This window comes from Ambystoma mexicanum, chromosome 7q (genome assembly GCF_040938575.1).
Source record: "Ambystoma mexicanum isolate Mex_15411 chromosome 7q, UKY_AmexF1_1, whole genome shotgun sequence".
Taxonomy (NCBI): domain Eukaryota; kingdom Metazoa; phylum Chordata; class Amphibia; order Caudata; family Ambystomatidae; genus Ambystoma; species Ambystoma mexicanum.
The window spans coordinates 680,350,919-680,370,231 of record NC_090941.1 but is presented as its reverse complement, the minus strand read 5'-3'; the positions used below and the strand labels follow the sequence as shown (position 1 = coordinate 680,370,231).

At 43.0% G+C, this 19,313-nt stretch overlaps 1 protein-coding gene across 2 annotated transcripts in view; it reads right to left on the bottom strand.

The window, feature by feature from the left end:
• The window catches only part of MTMR6 (myotubularin related protein 6), a 1,083,592-nt gene that overhangs the window by 726,884 nt on the left and 337,395 nt on the right, over window positions 1-19,313 (bottom strand). For both annotated transcript variants that reach the window (XM_069639211.1, XM_069639210.1), the window contains exon 4: window positions 10,718-10,875. In XM_069639211.1, coding sequence (XP_069495312.1) covers window positions 10,718-10,875 — 158 coding nt within the window. The remainder of the gene's footprint in view (window positions 1-10,717; window positions 10,876-19,313) is intronic.

Sequence of the window (19,313 nt, the reverse complement as noted above, 5' to 3'; positions counted from 1 at the left end):
TAGAAGAATATTTTGCACAAAATGACACCGGGGAGGTCCCCATGGGCATAACCTGGGATGCGTTCAAAGCTGTCCTGAGAGGGAAGATCATAGCCCTGAAAATTACGAAGGAAAAACAAAGATATCAGTGGGAAAAGGAGCTGGAAAAGTCTATAGCAGAGCTGCACGAGAAAATCCTGACCCACCCCACTGAGGCTAATAAAAAAGCACTGAAGCATACACAGGGCCAATTGGAGCAGCTGCGCTCAAAAGGACCAGAAAAGAACTTACTGTACCTGAGACAGAGATATTACATAAAAGCTAATAAAGCAGACAGACTCCTAGCGAGACAACTCCGCACAAAGCAGAAAGAAATAACGATTAAGGCCATAAGAAACTCCAAAGGGGAATTACAGACTTGAACGCAGGATATAGGAGAGGCATTTAGAGAACACTATCAAAAACTCTATTCAACAGATCTCACAGATACAGAAGCACAAGACACATATCTGAAAACCCTCCCCATACCGCGAATCTCAGAGGAGGATAGACAAGCCCTAGAGAATCCAATCATGGAAGAGGAAGTTAAAAAATCGATAGCAGATCTCCCGGTAAACAAAGCACCTGGCCCATATGGCTTTTCGGCCCCTTTCTATAAAAAATATGTAAACCAGATATCACCAACCCTCACTAGGCTCCTAAATTCATTTCAAGATAACGCAAATGTGACTCCCACAATGAATGAGGCGAAGGTGCTAGTCTTTCATAAAGCTGGGAAAGATCCAACACTCCCTGAGGTATATAGGCCGATATCCCTGATCAATTTGGACGCAAAAATATATACAAAGATTCTAGCAGCAAGACTATTCCCGCTTCTCCCAAAACTAATTACTTTAGATCAATCAGGCTTCATCCCGGGAAGACAAACCCATGATAATCTAAGGAGACTAATACACTTAGTGGAAAGAATTGGCATAACACACACCCCAGCGCTATTACTCTCAGTAGATGCCGAGAAGGGGTTTGACCGGGTAGAATGGTCAATGCTTTTTAGAGTTCTAACCTAATTGGTATTTGGGGAACAATATATAGCCAGGGTGAGGGCGAACTACAACTCCCCATCTAGCAGGGTGGCAGTCAATGGAGAGGTAACGGATAGAATACTAATATCTAGGGGTACGAAACAGGGCTGCCCGCCATCCCCACTTTTGTACGCTATATTTTTGGAACCTCACTTAATAAAAATAAGGGAGTCTACTCATATTAAAGGGATCAAAATGGCGGGAACATAGCAAAGTAATAGCATATGCAGACGACATGCTGATAGCCTTGGAAGATCCGGAGGCAACTCTACAGGCAGTGGTGAAGGAACTAGAAGAATTTGGCAACATATCAGGACTAAAAATTAATAAGAAAAAGTCAGAAATCCTGATCCTGGCGGGAGATACGGGGAAGATAGAAAGGGCAGCTAACCTACTGGATCTAAAAATAAGCGGGAAAGGCATTAAATACCTGGGAATTAGAATAACCCAAAAGAGAGCAACTATATGGGAAAAATTATCCACAACTTCTAGCAGAAAGATGGAACCCACTTTTTATCTCCTGGTGGGGCGGGATACAATCAGTCAAGATGACCATTCTCCCTAAGATACTATATTACTTTCAGGCTCTCCCGGTGGGGGTCCCCCACACCTTTTTCAAAACACTATACAAGGCAATTTCCGCATTTATATGGAGAGGAAAGGCCCCGAGACTAGCTAGGACCACCCTCACAGCACCAATCAGGGAGGGGGGATGGCGCTCACCCACTTTCAGAAGTATTACCAAGCTGCGCAACTAAAGGTCCTGAGGGAATGGATGGGGGAAGACCCTCAGCCAATATGGGCAAAACAAGACAGGGCGGTGGCAAGGTCACCTCTGGTGGAACTACTATGGAAGCAGAAACAGCATAGACACACTAATCTAGGGATAAGTGAAATTATGAAAACCACACTGATGGCATGAGACTCCCAAACACAGAAAGGCATAATGTCCACGGCGCTAGGCCCCTTCACACCCATCTGTCGAAATCCCCAATTCCCACCAGGTATGGAACAAGGGGCATATGAAAAATGGGAAGAGGCGGGAATAACGAAAATTGGGGAAATGTTTATAGACAATTAAATCAGACCACTTGACTCATGCTTCTTAGCAGCACCATGTTCCCGACAAGATAGATACAGATATGAACAACTTAAACACTGGCTGAAAACCCCGATCATTACAAAAGCGGCAACAAGGAGCCTTACTCCATTTGAAAGTTATGTCATCTCTAACTCGGGGGCGAAAAAATGGGTGTCAACGCTGTATTCATTCATAAACACACAAGACGAGGAAATCAAATGGTCATACATGCTTAGTTGGGGCAAAACATTGGGGGAAGAACCCACGAAAGCCCAATGGGAAGACCTATGGAAATTAATCCCCAAGATGACGCGCTCCGCACAGACCAGAGAAATGTGGATCAAAATAGCGACTCAATGGCACTACACTCCAGAAAGATTACAAACCATGTTCCCCAAAATATCAAACAAATGTTGGAGAGGCTGTGATGAAGTGGGTACGTGGAGGCATATATGGTGGGATTGTAAAGGGATAAAACCATTCTGGGAAGAATTAATGGGAAAAATGGGAAAGATATTTCCAGATGTGAGGATGCTGGGAGAAGGGGTTTAGATGTGTGGATTGAGAGACCAAACAGCAAAAAAGTTTAAAAAGTCTCAGTGGAGAGGCTTCATGGGGCTCCTCATAGCAGCATGGTCAACCATCGCCCAGAACTGGAAAAATAAAGACACCCCGCTAACCTTCACATGGCTGCAAAGGGTGTGGGCCCAAATAACTATGGAAAAGGTCACCCACACACTTCAGGGCACAAGAGACAAGTTTGCTATGGAATGGGAAGGGATTTTGGAATACCTTCAGTCGGACTTTATGGAACAATGGTGCCCCCATAACATTAAGGTATCAGACATCTTCAATGCACGAATAAGTCCCCGAAACGCTGGACATAAGTGCCCCCGCGGGGGGGAGGGGAAGGAGCGGGATTTACTGGTTGTTTGTACAAGTTGATGTGAACTATGTAAAACCAATAAACACATGTTTTTTTTAAAAAAAAAAGTAGCAGAAGTAGGTAAGGCTATGAGGAAGATTAATAAAGTTTCTGGCCAAGAAGGCATTCCAATTATGTTTTTTGCCACTTTCTCATCCCTCATAGCAGAAACGCTGCTTTGGCGTTTTGAATAACCTAAAGACAAACAAGTTGAGCTTGGGCCATTCACAGATGCAGACACAATGGTCATACGTAAAGGAGTATGGACATGATATGTCCCAAGGACTACATGCAGATTTTGTTAATCAGTGCAAAATACTAGAAATGGTCCTACTCCCTAGAAATCATGTTGATAAAACATGTTTCATCAACAAGTAGTTTTTGTGATGCTTGAGTCTGGCAGGAGTCTCTATGCATCCATGAGCATCAATTTCCTCAGACGTGGCGAAGGCTTTTGATAGAGAAGGGTTGGGCTTTCTGAAGGCAGGCCTAAAGTGGCATAGTCTAGATTAGGATTTCTTCAATCTTGTATACACTTTGTATATTTCGCTGAAAGGGTGAAGGAGGAGGACTCGGACACAAAGGCATGTTTGGGACTAAACACTTTTATTAGATAATAAAGAGGAAACCTATCTTTCCTTATTCCTAAGAGGGGTTTCCCTGCCTCAACTAAAGATCTAACGTGACAGTCAGGATTGTCTGTTTGAAGTTAAAGGGTTCACCGTCCTGTGTCAAGAAAACCTTACTTCTGTCCCCCTGGCACTATAAACGAAGAAATAAAGCATTACTGTTCTTGTCCCAGGAGAATGCCTCCCTTCACCTGGGTTATGGTCAACGTTCCACACAATGTTTCCTTGGTGGGTCTGGAGAATGTATCCCTACTCCTGGCGTTCAGTGTCAGTCTCAAATTAGCCCGGGGGAATGACTCCCTTCCCCTGGCCTGCTGGACCTTCCGCCTGGTCCGAGTTACCAGGGGTAATGACTCCCTTCCCCTGGTCTTCTGCTCATTAGGTTTCACACTTACAACACCCAACTCTGAGTGTTTTGAGGCTCCGCAACCCTGGCTTCTCTCTTCATTTTTGGTTTGGCCCATTTGGTCAACGTCCCTACCAAGTACTGCCACAAAGAAGATGACTTGTAGCACTCTCCTGATAGGCAGTCCTCCTTTGATTTTTATGGCACTACGTCTCTGCAGAAGTCCATACCGCTGCAGTTCCTTCTTGGTATTGCTCTTCATTTTCCCTGTGTCCCACCTCGTCCTAGTACTTGAATAACCTATGCTCCTGATGTTCTTCGTCTCAGTACTTTCCAGAACCTTGAGGTAGTCTACTTCACAACCGTGCATAGGTCTACTGTAGAGAGAGAGAGAGAGAGAAACAGAGAGAGAGAGAGAGAAATTTTTTCCACACAATGGCAGTTGCTATACCTCTTCTCTCTTCCCTGTCTACCATTTAAGCAGCATTTACTTTCCTCTGTAGCTATTTCATTAATTCACTTGTAAAATACATTTTTTTTTTTAAAACTAACTTCATTCTTAAGGTTGCCCAGAAGGTTATCATACTCTCAGGTCCCAGCAATGGATAGCCTTCTAAATTCAGCTTGTTTGAAAGGGTTCAGCCCTAAGGCATTCATAATGGTTGCATCAGATGGGGCTAGAGAGGGGAGTCATAGAGATTCACTTAGTAAAGCATAAAGAATGTAAATGTACATCAATGTTCCATACCTTAGAGTTGCATGAATATTGATCTCATGAACACTTTTCTAGATATTCCAGTTCCTTTATTCTGCTCTATTATCATGTTCCCTCATCTACATTGCCTCCAGACTATTGCTCCACTCTGTATGTTTGCTTTGAATCCTTTACGTATGTATTGCTACATGAAAGTTGCATACGTTCTTTGATTACTGCCTCACTAATTTTGCACCTTCATCGTTGCCGCATAGACATTGTTCTTTGATTGTTGCTTCATTTTTGTCGCTCCCTGATTGACTGTTAGCTCACGGCTACCGTTATTAAGGTATCGCTTTGCATATGTTGGTCCTTCATTGTTGCCTCATAAACATTGGTCCGTGAAGAACCGCTGCTTTATATACAGTGTTTCTTGAATGATCCTTCACTTCATATATGTTGATTCTTGATTGCTTGATCCCCTTGCTAACTGGTTTATCATACCGCTTTCCACCTTAGAATACACACATCAACTAGTCACACACTGCAGGTTAATACCTGCCAATACTCTCCCCCATCCCCCCATGAACACACTATAACCATTCAAACTCCACACTTCTCCCACCAGCTTGTCACACAGCCCTCCATCATCCCTTGTCATATATACACTCTAGGGGAAGACATCACTGGTAGCAGAGTGATCAGGAAACCTACACCTGGCACTGCCTCCTCGATTCACATACCCCAAGTTGCATCATCACAATGCAACCCACCAAGACTTTAGATTTCATATCTATGCTTTGCATCTCCTCCAACTGACTTCTGCAATCCCTCTCATACAGGACCTAGGGCCAGGAGGCCGCCAATATGGAAGACCTTGTATTATACAATACTACTATAAAATATGTCTCTCTCATTGAAACATTCACCATTTATGCTGCATAACAGGATTTCAGTACACAGGTATCTGCATAAAAATGTATAGTTTTTTGTAAATTTACAGAGAGAGAGTGTGTGTGTGTGTCTGTGTGTGTGTGTGATATGTTATGATATGTTCTCATAAAGGCAATATCCTAGATGGTAGTCCTTCTCCCTAAGGGGCAAGTCCCTCCCCATGAGATCCTCCTGCATTATACCTATCGGGTAGCAGCCTCACCTCCCTGGCCTCATGGGACAGGGTTTCCCCTTCACCCCGAGGAGAAGTGACGACTTTCAGTGATTTGTCACATAGCCCAGAGATATGCGTATTTATCAATGAAATGTTCGCAAACTATTCAAGATATTATTGCTAGTCGTGTCCTTTGATCCCTTTCTAGAAAAAATTGGGTGCAACCAAAGAATTAAAGGGGTGGGGAAGAATAGAAGCTAACTGCATATGGGGTGGCATAGTAATACACTTGGATTCCCAAGAGGAATCCCTGCTCATGTTCATGGAAGAGGTTAACCTATACTGCAAAGTCTCTGGGGGATCTGTGTGATTTTTCCATCACGGAAAAGTCAGTGACGGAAAAGTTTGCATGAGAAATGTACGCACCTCAAAAGGTTTGTACATTTCCCATGCAAACATACACTGCAAACCACTACATACCCACACCCCCACCCACAACACCCACCCCCACCCACAACCCCAACATAACCAAACCCTACTTACCTTTTCTTCACGCTGTGTCCCTGCAGCACCAGTTCCCTTTCACTTCTGTGATCCGGAACCGGCGCTGCAGGGTCTTTTTTTTTATGGGCAGCTGCAGGGTGTTCCCCTGCATCCCCTGCTCACTATACTGTAAAGGATATTGAGCGGGTTGTTGCGGTGGACATCCACGCAGCCCCTGTTTTTTTTTTTTCCTTTGTCGGTTTTGCAGCATGGGTGTAAAACCCCCCCACCCCCACTCGACCACCCTCCCCATCCCCTGCTCACTATACTGTTCCGTCTCTGGGTATAAATGACTAGCAAATATTAACAACATGGTTCACAATTGGTATCCTCTGCTCCTTTCGTTTTGGAACAGCCTCAAACCGATTAAAAAGATGATTGCCCTGATTGCATCTGGGTATGCTTCCAATTAGATGGCCTGAGACATTTTTTGATGATGTTGACAGGTTGGTTTGCTAATTTGTATGGGGGGAGTAAGAATCCCAGCTTATCTGGGCAGAGGCCAAGGCTTCCTATGTATTTATGGGGTGGCGAGCACATTGTCGGAACCTTTTCAACTACCGCCTGGAGTTCATTAAGGAACAGGGTTAGCTGGTCGAAATAACCCCCAATATGGTCTTCATTTGAACCAATGAGCAGGGGTCCATTCCTGACAGATGTCTGAAGTGGTTACTTGGGGGATTTTCTGGAGGTGGAGGAAGGCACCATTACTAAAACACAAAGGGCTTTGAGGAGACTGGGGGAAATTGACGCAGGGAGGATGAGGGAAGCTATGAATACACTGCTCTGATATATTAAGGACATTCAAATAGGTGGGCACCCTGTGTTTGAGAAGGTCTATACCCACTGTGCGATCTGTGATAATCAGCAGTTAAATGAGCACAATGTGTTTCCTGCCGTTTGTGACACTTAAATTCACCTCTTGGTAGTGCTAATTTGCATTGATTAGGTATATCCTGTTAAAGACAGCCATCATGCCCTTGGTGGGTAGGGTTAACTGGGATTGAGACCATGGGACAAACTCCCTGATAACAGAGTGGGACAGGGAGCAAATATGGTAAAAACCCAGGACATTACTTTCAGCGGTTGTCACACAGACTCTGCTTATGGTGTATAATAGAGCCCTGCGCACACATTCGTCCCTACACAAGTCCAAGGGAGATCTGAAGACTTACAGAAGTTGTGTGGGTACATTCAAGCAAGTGTTACTCGAGTGTCCTCCAATACGACAATTCTGGAAGTGGGTGTAAAGAGAAATAAGCAATATTATAAAGATTGTGAAGGATGTCTCACTGGGAATTGTGCTGCTGGGCAGCTGGATTTGGAGGGCACAGTGTGTGACAAAGCAAATTTAACATTTTGAAAGAACACGGAAATAAGAGTCATCACCACCTCTTGGACATCGGAGGAGAATGTGCAATACCGGACATGGTGGTACTTACTTTGTGACAGGCACAGAGTAGAATGAGTGACTGCAAACAAATGGGCCGAATCCACCCTGCAGAGATGTTTGGAGGCTATTGAACCGTTCCTTGGTGAAGCTGCTACACCAGGCAGCTCAGGGGGTATCACAACTTGATCCTACAAGCCCCCATGAGCAGTTATGGAGTAAACAGGTATAAACCTGTCAATCTCAGATAGTGTGGGCGTAGTTGGAGAGACACATGGGGTGGCAGCTTCCTGTTTTATGCAAGCAGTTGATGGAGCTGCCAGATTATATCAACTTAATATTTCTACCAGAGCCTGCACCCTGCGGATTGATAAAGATTTAGAGGACATGAAATCGTCTATGTCTTTGATGTTCTCCATGTTACAGTGACTCATTACGTTAGGTGTGGTACCTTCATTGTATAATGAAGTAGAACTTGACTGATTAATCTACATTCCCGAAGCTACCATAATGAATTAGGATGTAGAGGGAAAGGTCTGTATGGTTCTTGTTCTAATTGATGTTAATAGCAAGCTAATCTAATGCAAATGTTAAACACCTTAAGTTAGTAAACTCAATTTAAGAGGGTAGCTGTTGGGTTATGTATTTACATGTTCTATAGTTAAATGAACCTTGAAATCATTTAGGTTCAGAGATGTATGTGATGAATACGATAACGGTTTTCCCGGCAGTGTCCTCCTCTCGTGTGGCCAGGAGACGGCAGCCGCAACCTGATCCTGGCCATGGGGCGGCTATGTGAGGGAGGATCACATGGGGGAGACAACCTCCGGGAGAGAGTGGTGGTATCCACAGATGACATTATCTCCCTCTTTCCCCATGCAGGATGCATCTCCCATTTGTAACACTCTAATGGCCTATTGTGATTCTTCCCCAGCTCCCTCAAAGGAGAGTGCTGAATATTTCTCATTTCAATCTACAGACCAAATTTCAAACACTGACTTGCCCACAAAACCTCTCAGAAACATCCCTCAAATGTTTTCGTACAAGTTAACTAAACGGGACAATTGTTCCCAGAAACACCTTAACATGGTGACGAAGAAGAGGAGCAAGGAATGCAGAACAGGAATAGTTCAGAGCACAGGCAGAGCTCTTGTTGTTGGGAACATGCAACTGTGCCTGGGGCATTTAAAACCAGACTGTCACAAACCAACAGACACAGCTGGTGGGAGCGGGCTGCTCCGTTATATGCAACCAACAGGCTGAAAGAAGAAGGGTGGAGTTGTCCGGCTCAAGTGCGACGAAGAGGAAAGCTGCGCGAGGAAGATTGCATACGGTGGGCATGCCAGAGGCCAGTGCAGGGCTTCTGGGCATTCGTGTGTGGAAAGAATCAGCAAGGTACTTACCCGAGACACAAGCGAAGCCCAGCTGAAACAAGGGGAAGCAGTAACGCGGAATGTCGAACTGCAAGAGAAAGCAATCACCCAAAGGCTGTTGTCGGCAAGCTGCAAGAAGGACAAGAAATGCCACGAAGAGCCGGTGAGTCAACGCTGGGACAAAGGGAACACTGGGGCGTATTGGCAAGCATGCCGCATGCTAATAGCTGAACAAAGTAGATCGGAGAAAGAAAGCCGGTTATTAAAACCGAAGGAGAGAAAGTGAAGGTGCATATAACTAAGGAAGAGTACCTTTGAAGTTTGTCCACATGTACAAAACATACATATACGAAACAGTAACAAGTCCGTATATAACGCACAAGGTGAATTAGCCACTAAGGCGGTAAATTACCAAGAATCGAAGTGTGAGCAAAACACTAACGAGGCAATATACCATGGACAGAATAAATTAGTCAAAAGGGCTAATGTGGTTCATTGCAGACAAAGACTTGTGAATACAAGAAGCCCTAGCAGGAGAGTATTCCAGGCAATTACAATTGTGTTGATATAAGAGATCAAAGAAACCCTAGCAACTCAAAGGCCAAATATAACTGTACATGATTTTTTATATTGATCAAGAGAAGAGACAATAATTGTTACTTTCAAGAAAATGTGAAGAAGAATTTAGGGGAAGAGAGATATCCTCTGGACTAAGGAGCAATATCCTTAAAATACTTTTTGTTGGAGTTACTTATTGCTTTTCCCATTTGAACATTTCTAAAAACACTGAAGGAGAAAAACATTATCATTTTCACTTAAAACTTCTTTTCCTTAGAACGTGAGGGTCAGAATCGTACTTTGGATACCGAACGGTTTTGCTTTGGACATTGTGATACTGACAGATCCTTCGTTTTAAGTTTAGGTAGGAAAACGCCTATAGTGCAGGAACAGTGAGGCATTTTCCCAACCCATTTTTATTCATCAATAAAAGTCTTTAGCCAAAATCATGACTAGCTTGTGTCCAATTTCATTCCCGACTCTTCACATGTATCAATTAAGTACTTGTTGGTAACATATTCTGTGGTTGCTCGCTTCTTTGTTCACAGCGTGTGCCTCAAAGAACCTTCTCTTTTTTCTGGTTCTATGACTGCAATAAGTGAATTAATGAACTGACTGATTAATATTTTTAACTTGCATTCCAATCGATGAGATTCTTACCTCAAATGTAATGCTGTTTTCTGGTTCCCAAAAAAACTTTAAAACTAAATACAACACACACCAGGGCTACATGCCTGGCAAGGACCCAGATATTGATACCGTACACTCTGAAAGGATAGCACTGGAAAATGGTTCAGGGTATTTTCCACAGAACAACAACGATTTGAAAAGCTGAGGTTGATTGGGCATCACAAAGAATAGGTTCAGGGAGGAGAAAATCACTGATTGCAGAGCTTTTTTCCAGAAAGTACAAAATATTAACAGCCAAACATTTTTTGCTTTGTAGGACATTTGATTTTACTTTTCAAGTGCAGTTCATGTTTAAATGTTAGGTGTTAAAAAACACTACCTTGTAGTCTCGATTTGCATCAGACAGCTGCCAGTTGGAGTTAGGCACACCCATTCGCTGATATTCTTCAGATAAGTTAATAAGCTGCCAGCCTTGTAACCTTTCCAACTCATTTTGTTTTGGGTTATAGGAAAAGGCATATAGATCACTGTATTGTGCTGGAGGAAGAAATCAGACCACAGTGGACATAATTAATATTCAACACAACAGTATAAATAATGTGACGCATAACACAGAACCTACACATTATGACTAGAAAAGAATGGCATATAGTAAATTCAGTATGTTTTAGTAGTTGCTTGATGATTTTGATGCTCACTAGTTCCTAGGAAAGAAAATAGTGCAGAAGCTAAAGACAAGTGATGGAGGATACGGGTATACAAACAGTTGTGATTGTCAAAATGTAGTCATGTTAAAAGTCCCAAATAATAGAACCAGTAACATGCTTCTTAGAGAACATTCTACAATATTTACATGCTCTGTAATGAACAACTGAGCATAAAGCAATCACAAAGCTGAAAAACAATACGTAGTTATCATGCACACCGGAATACAATACTTAATCCTAAGACATCGGACAAACTAAAAAGATAGCAATAATGTAACGAAAAACAGAACTTAAACAAAAACAGTCTCAGTGGACATTATTGAAAAATTTAATATAAGGACTCATTAGGATCATTAAACATTTCAAGTATGTGCACTAAATTAATAGTTACTCACCGTAGTGACTAACTTACTCTTATTCCATAGTCCCCTTTCATCCATACTGTATGGTCAGAGCCAAAGCCACGGCCATCGTGTTTCAATGGCACATACCATGTCAGGTCATCAGCAGGGCGGCTACCTGGGCCATCCCTTTGGCTTTCTGTAAGCACTACTGTTTGGACGCCGCCTCCAGATCCGACGCGGCGTTTGGGAAGGCGGTTCTAAGGAACCTGTTCGCTTAAGGAGGGTCTCCTCTCCAGCCTGGGGCTACATTTAGTTGTAATCGCCCATACAGTATGGAGGAAAGGGGACGGGACGTAAGAGTAATTAATAGTTACTCACAGTAGTGACTAACATACTCTTAGTCCATAGTCCCCTTTCCTCCATATGTCCCACCATCCTCCCCCCTAATAATACTGGTGTCATTAGGCAATGTAAAATATTGTCGACGCGTTAATGGGGACTGAGGTGTGGCGATTTCTGTTGAAAAAGGTTCCAGAAAAAAATCTTCTTCCCCTTTAAATTTAGAGGCGCACGGGTGAGCGGCCCTAGGAGCATGCGCTCGCCTGATTCCGCCCACCGGCGCCACTCCTCAGTTCCCCATTGATGCGTCGACAATATTTTTACATTGCCTAATGACATCAGTAATATTACAACTGAATGTAGCCCCAGGGTGGAGAGGAGACCCTCCTTAAGCGGACAGGTTTCTTAGACGTGCTGATTACCTGCCACGGTATGTGCGGTTGAAACGCGATGGCTGTGGCTTTGGCTCTGACCGCATGAGCATGCAAATTGGCCAGCACTGGTTTGGGTTGCCCCTCATAAGCTTCCTTGATGGCCGCGACCATCCACCTTGCTCTGGAGGTGATGAAGGGGACATCTGACTTGCGGATGTCCTTGGTCCTGTCCAGGTAGTGTTTTAGAGCGGGTCTTCAATCCAGACGGTGCAAGACCTACTCAGGCTCATCCTTGGGGTCGGCGAAGAAAGTGCGTAATACTATTTCCTCATTCAGATGCAAGGAGGAGGTCACCTTGTGAAAGTTAGTGTAGGGTTCTGATGCCACGACAGCCTTTGTCTTTCACCTTGCTTGAAAGGACCCAACTACCAGTGTGGGGCTGGCTGTCCTTATTGGACAGGCAGACCACCCCTTTCTGTTAACTGTAGGGAATCATTGCAGAAGTTGTGCTGTAGTTCCACATAAATACACAGAACCTGGAAGCTGCTGACAAGTCGACCACTTGAGCTGAAACCGAAGAGAAAGATGAAGAAATTATGTATGTAGCGATTTCCAGCGACCAGAGAGCCTGCTGTGTAACCGGAGCCTGATGTAACCCTTCCTTCCAATCTACCTGGGGGTCCTGAATGCAACAACCCCTACTCAGAGGCTGATGAGATCCACTTGTCTCAAGAAGACCTGCATTTTGAGCCATCGCAAGATGTGCTGCGACCTTGGTGGGCTGCAAAACGCCAATACCCTGTGCTTGAAATGTGGCGAACTGAATGCAAATGTTTTTCTTATGTACTGGGCATGTCCATTGATTGCTGGGTTATGGTGTAATGTTGCATAAATCCTCGAGAAAATTACATCAATTCCGGCATCTCTCTGTCCCCTGAAATATTTGTTCAGAGACATTGGCAAGATGGCTGAAACCACTAGGCGGCCTTTTCAATGTGTCATGTGTTGTTGCAAAACGTTGTACATTGAAATGATGGAAATCCACAAATGCACCCCAGATTAAGGATTTTCTCTGTGAACTTACATTTGTTAACGAATGCAAAAAGCAATATGTACTGACTGTGGCAGTAACAAGCAGACCTAAGGACATATGAGCACCTTCCAGGAGCCATGTCTGCGATATGCGCTCAGACAGTGATTTCTCTCCGGCCTCTCTGCCGTGAACTATTGATGTCTTTACTTATGTATGTTGATGTACCAATACTGCACTGATGGTGATATGACTGTACTGTATGTATACCGATATTACTTTCAATAAATAAAGTTTAAAAAACAAAAACGTCAATACCCTGGCACCTCAAGCCTGAGTGCGGTGCATGGTCTTCCCAAGGCCAAATCATCCTAAACTTTGGTGGATTCCTGCTGGATCTGCAGAGACACGATTCGAATCCCTGAAGTCCCCTCACCAGAGTGCAAAACCGGGAGAGAGAAGAGAATCCGACCAGCGATATTCGTTCTTCACCTGGCTGCTGCAACAGGCGCTGAATCAACAGAGCCGTGAGAATCCATGAAGAAACCTTTGTTGGAAGCCTCCTCGGATGACTGCTGCAGCAAGTTCCCATCCAGTGCCCAGTTCTTTCGTCTCCAGACCAAGAATCATGTGCTGCTGCATCCTGAAGGCACCCACTACTAAGATCTTCTTTTCTCCTAAAGTACTGTGTGGGCTTTGGTAATACTTTAAGTCTGGTGTGCATCCTGTGAGGCTGAGTGGGTGATTTGTGTGGTTGGGAGTTTGCCCATACCACTTTCCCAGGCCTAATGCTAGAACGCATATAGGGAGCCTTCTGTGAAGTCCCTGAACACTAGCTGCCTTTAAAAGTGAACACGTACTTGTTAAAGAAGATCTCCTATGGAACTTTGACTTTCCTGCAACTGAACCCAATCTCATCTTATCTACAGCTGGCACCTAGACCACTAGGTTTCCTCTTCTGCCTCCGAGAGAACTCATGCAATAGACTAGAAAAGTAATAGATAAGAAAATGATTCTGCCTTGAAAATATAACAAGTCTAAAAGTACTTACTTTCTAAAGAAGTTAGTGGGATAACTGCATCTCTGTGAAAGAAGAAGTTACAAAGTGTCATTAAGTTCATGCTTACCTTTGAGTTGCATTCTGCCCCTCTAAAAAGTGTATACGTTGCTTTACTAACTTTTAATGGCGTTTCCCCCCTTCTAAAAAGTAATAAGAGTTGGTACTGTTTTATCATTGCTTAATTGAATTAGTGTAAAAGCTTACCAATAGGGTCTACCTGTCTTGAATAACATTGCGTCATTCTTAATGTGTGTAATTCTTAATGTGTAACATTGGGTTTTGCCTTCCCGTGTCTGCTTTATACAGATCTAAAACGGTGTGTAAATTAATACTTGTCTTATGAGTTGCTTGAAGCCTTTCTTAAAAGTTTATGGCTTTACTCCCTTTGAAAAGCTGCTGCTCTTCTAAACTTGTAACACTGGGTTGTGCCGCCCCTGAAACTGCTTAAAGTATTTCCCAAATAGCCATAGGGTTAATTACTTACCTTGAAGTACAGTGTGTCTTTCTTTAAGTGTAATTTAGATTTGCTTTCCTTGAATTGCTTGGTGCATTCTAAAATAGTTATTGGGTGTTCATACTTAACATTGAGTAGCATAAGGCCCCTCCAGAAAGTATAGGAGTGGTTTTACTAGCTCTGAACAGAGTTCTAAAAAGTAATGTTGCAAGGTGCATACTTATAACAGGGTTGGTTTATTATGTGATTTCATACCCGAGTGTCAATGCATGACTGACCGGGTCAACTACTCTTGAAATACTGATTGTATTCTAAAAAGTATAGCTAACCTGTTCCCCCTCCCTGCCCACCCAATAATAGTATATTATTATCCTGAATGTATAACCTTAGGTTTGACTCACCTTGACTTGCTTCTTGCTCCTCCGAATAAGATTATACCTTGGTTTGCATACCATGGGTATTGAGTTGGTTTTTATGATTGTATTTTATATGATACTATAGTACTTACCTAGGAATTATCTTGGTCCTTGTATTTAAATTAACACTTTATTTTTTACAATACACAGTTTTCAGTGTTTCTTTGGACCATATGTATGCTTCAATTTCTTTGTACCAAGCAACATCCCTCTCTCCCTTCTAAGATATGCCTGGCTGCTCTGTTCATGCTACCCCCATCCTAAGGTGTTACAGCCTTATACTCAGGTATGGTTTTTCTGAAGTCTGCTAAGGCTTTAGAAAAACTGTCCTAACAATATCTAGACAGGAAGCCATTTGTCATACACAAAAAGAAACTAGAACACCAATGTTCTATACTCTGAATGGGATAAAAAAAAAATACTTGGAACGTTCACCAGGTACACCTATTCTCTCTGGTGCCCACTGTGACAAGGACAGTAACCTGGGCTTGACAAGAACCAATCTTAGGCCAGGGTGGGAGGTTACCAGAGAGGCATTCAGAGCCAGTCCTACCCCCGAGGAGGACGGTGGCAAGAGAGAGGGGCCCAGACTCCCATCCCCTTGTGCCAGAATGCTTGCATGCATACACTTACCTCCAACTATGCCTCTTGAACAAATAACTTGCCAGTGCTTCTCTTATGTTGACTGATCGGCAGTAACACGAAAAAGGCAGTCTGGCCCAGTCAAAGGAACAAAAGTGTAGTGGAAACTGACAAAACCTGCAGAAACCCTTCAGAGCAATCAGATGAATCACACCCCCCTGATAAGTAGTACAGTGCTGCCCCGAGAATGGGATAGAGAGAGGGTTCTGCAAGAGGAAGCAGGTGGCATACGCAATGCACCATCTGCATTCACAGAGACGGCACAAACACTAGCAGGAAGCGTGCACCAATCATCCACTTACACCTACTGGGATGATTTAAAGAACTTATCGATACCGGCAGGGAGGCTGGCCCCCATAACACAAACTGCTACCATGAAATTAGTATGCCACCATTATGCAGCAAACATCTGCAGAGCCAATGGGTGGGCCTTAAGCCCATTCTTAAAGCTTTTCTGTGCACATACACATCCCAGGGTGGGGAGAGCAGCCCAGATTGAAAAGGGAAAGAAAACTAATCCACAAGAAGAGCAAATTAATTACCCCCTGGTGATGTTCTTTCTACTGGATGCTCCACCCACCGATTCCTCAACTTTGATATACTGATATCCTGCTTGCAGTCTCTGAATGTTTATGACAGCAGAGGGGGCTGCGCAGCATCAAACCGATGCCCCTCAATGGTTTCCATTCCCCATGCTCGGACATGACATTGATGATAGCATAAATAGCACACACTGTGCCCGTTGACTCAATTCTAGTTTTGCCCTCTTTCTGCACAGCCGACTTGAAGATTACAAAACCCTGCATAGGCGTTAAAAGAGAGAAGCATATTAAAAAATGCCCCTCCCCCCCAGTCAGAGGAGTAGGCTGGGAGGGTGATGAGGAATCTAGTGGGAGGAACATCCTGTAGAAAGAACATTACCAGGGGTAAGTCCTTTGTTCTTCTAATGGATTGTGTCCTCCGACGCATTCCTCACCTTTGATAGATTCCCACAGCATATTTTTAGAAGGAGGTTGGAGAAGTGGAAAGTTTGTATAAGTTTCGCCTATTGATTTCTATTGTGGTGTTAACACCCGTTCCAAGGCTCAGGATGCCATGAGGTCCAAACTCAAAGTCGAATGCCGGAAGATTTTAGGTGTTCTGAAATCTCGTAACCATTTATAAAGATATGTTGAGCCCCAACTCGGGAGGCAAAGCTTTCCCTGAGGAAGAGTCCAGGAGTGCGCCAATAAATTGCAGCTTTTGGGAAAGTGTAACCTGGAACTTTTGAAGTTGAGGGAGAAGCCCAGGTTCTGGAGGGAGTGGCAGGTGCTGTTGAGATGTTCCAGAGCCTGTTCACTAGAACAGGGACTGATAAGCCCATCATTTAGGTAGGGAAAGATGTGAATCCCTCCCCTCCTTAGATTCGCTGCCACCACTCCCATCAACTCGGTGTAGACCCTTGGGGCAGAGGTCGGTCAAAAGGCAGTAGTCAAAACGGATTGTGAGAGCTGCAAAAGGCAAACCTCTGGTACATTTCTGTGCTTGGCATGATTAAGCACATGAAAGTAAGCATCCTGAAGATCAAGTGACACCATCCAATCCTGGAGCTGAAGGGTCTCTAGGATCTGCGAAAGAGTGACCATCTTGAATCTGTCCTTCTTGAGGAACTTGTTCAAGTGTCACAGTAAAAGGACTTGGTAAACCAAACGAGTCGCCCAAATGCACTTAGGGAATAGATCACTTCTCCAAATTAAATACATTCAAAGACATTCACATTTGAACATTCAATAATCACTGTATAACAGAATATTTTGTATCCCAACTGATCAAATTCAAAAGAAACATGTGGTAATATTAAATAAAACACCAATTGAATTGCATTTGTGTATCCAGCACATATACATATAAATACCTTTAGGATAGAAAAAGAAGTGACAAAAACAATTACTCAACTCACTTATGTTCTACTATGTATGGCTAAAGAGTAATCCATTAGCATTTGTAATTTTGGATACCCAACTTGTTTCAGATAGTCATCTATCCTTTATCAAGAAAGCTCCTACCATACCATTCAATAACCTAAATAAGGAATATCACATAATCAATGAAAATCACATATTCATTCTTCATGAACTACTCCAGTAGTCATTAGCAGTTTGTTCACCAGGTTCTTCAATGCATATGTTCATTGTGAATTTTATTCTAGTCTCTGAAAATGTTAAACATAAAACAGACATAATATTCTTGTTGCCAATCAAAGCCTATAACATCTTGAAATGTACAAATGCTCACCTATGTAAGGATAAACAACAAAATCCACTTAACAAATCTAACCTGGGAGTTGTCAAACACCCAGAGTAATCAACGTCGTAACGTGATCTTCCTACCCGAATATGGGTATGAGATTGTCTGACCTTTGCCCGACATGTGAATATTGTGAGTGGAAGGTAATTGTTTCTGCAAGAATAGGTGGAAGTGGCATTACTTTGTAACTTTTGATAGGAAGACTCTGACATGTATGATATCACATTGAGGTTGTGCGCAGAATTAATTCATCTGACAGGATTGATTTACAATGTAGAGAAAGAATTGACTCGAGTTAGGACTTGTTGAGAAGTTTTCCAATGTTTGTCATTGCAGGTGTGATATATATACATGCATCTGGCAAAAGCCTTCAAATAATGTTTAGTGTTTACAATCAATTTATCACACATATTTGCAAACCATGTATTATATTGTTGACCTTATAAAAAATAAACATCAGGTACTACAAAATGTATCTTTAGAGATTTTGATAGCCAACTAAAAATAAACATGTTTGGGATATGAATGCCATATAAGGGCATACACATCTGAAGTAACTGTATTCATAAACATGCTGTGGTAGCAGATTAACTGTATTCATAAACATGTTATGACTACACGCCACTTTCAAACTTGTATATGTCTGTTGTTGCCATTCATGTGCCAAACTCAGATCAACATGTGTGGTCTCCAGGAGACATAGAACCTTCGCAAGGATGGAGATGAACAAGTTACTTACCAACTGTAACGTTCTTTCGATTGGATGTTCCTCCCACGTATTTATCTTAGATATATCATTATTTTCAACTTGCTGCTTCGGAAAAAGAATTTCTTCTCTCCACCAGAGGGCGCTCCTCTCAAGGCTGCGGCGTTGATGTCCCTCGGCGGCATCCGTCGAGCACCGACGTCATCCACTGTATAAGAGCCTCAAGCGCCCCTGTTGGCTTCAGTTCTGTTTTTTCATATATTGTTGCCCATGGATTTTAATTAATGGCGTGCCTCTTTTGACCCAAGCCTTAAATGAATTTAGAGTGTAAATCACGTAAACTGTACTGTGGGATTGATTGGGAGGGTCGATGAGGAATACGTGGGAGGAATATCCAATTGAAAGAATGTTACAGTTGGTAAGTAACTTGTTCTTCGAATGGATTGTGTCCTCCCACATATTCCTCATCTTAGATAGACTACTAAAGCAGTTTTGTCTCGGAGGTGGGAGTACAGAATTTTTCTAATCGTGTACAGAATGGAGTACAGATTTAGCAAACAGACTTCCTTGAGAAGAAGTCGAGTCCAGAGCATAATGTTTTATAAAGGTATGCATGG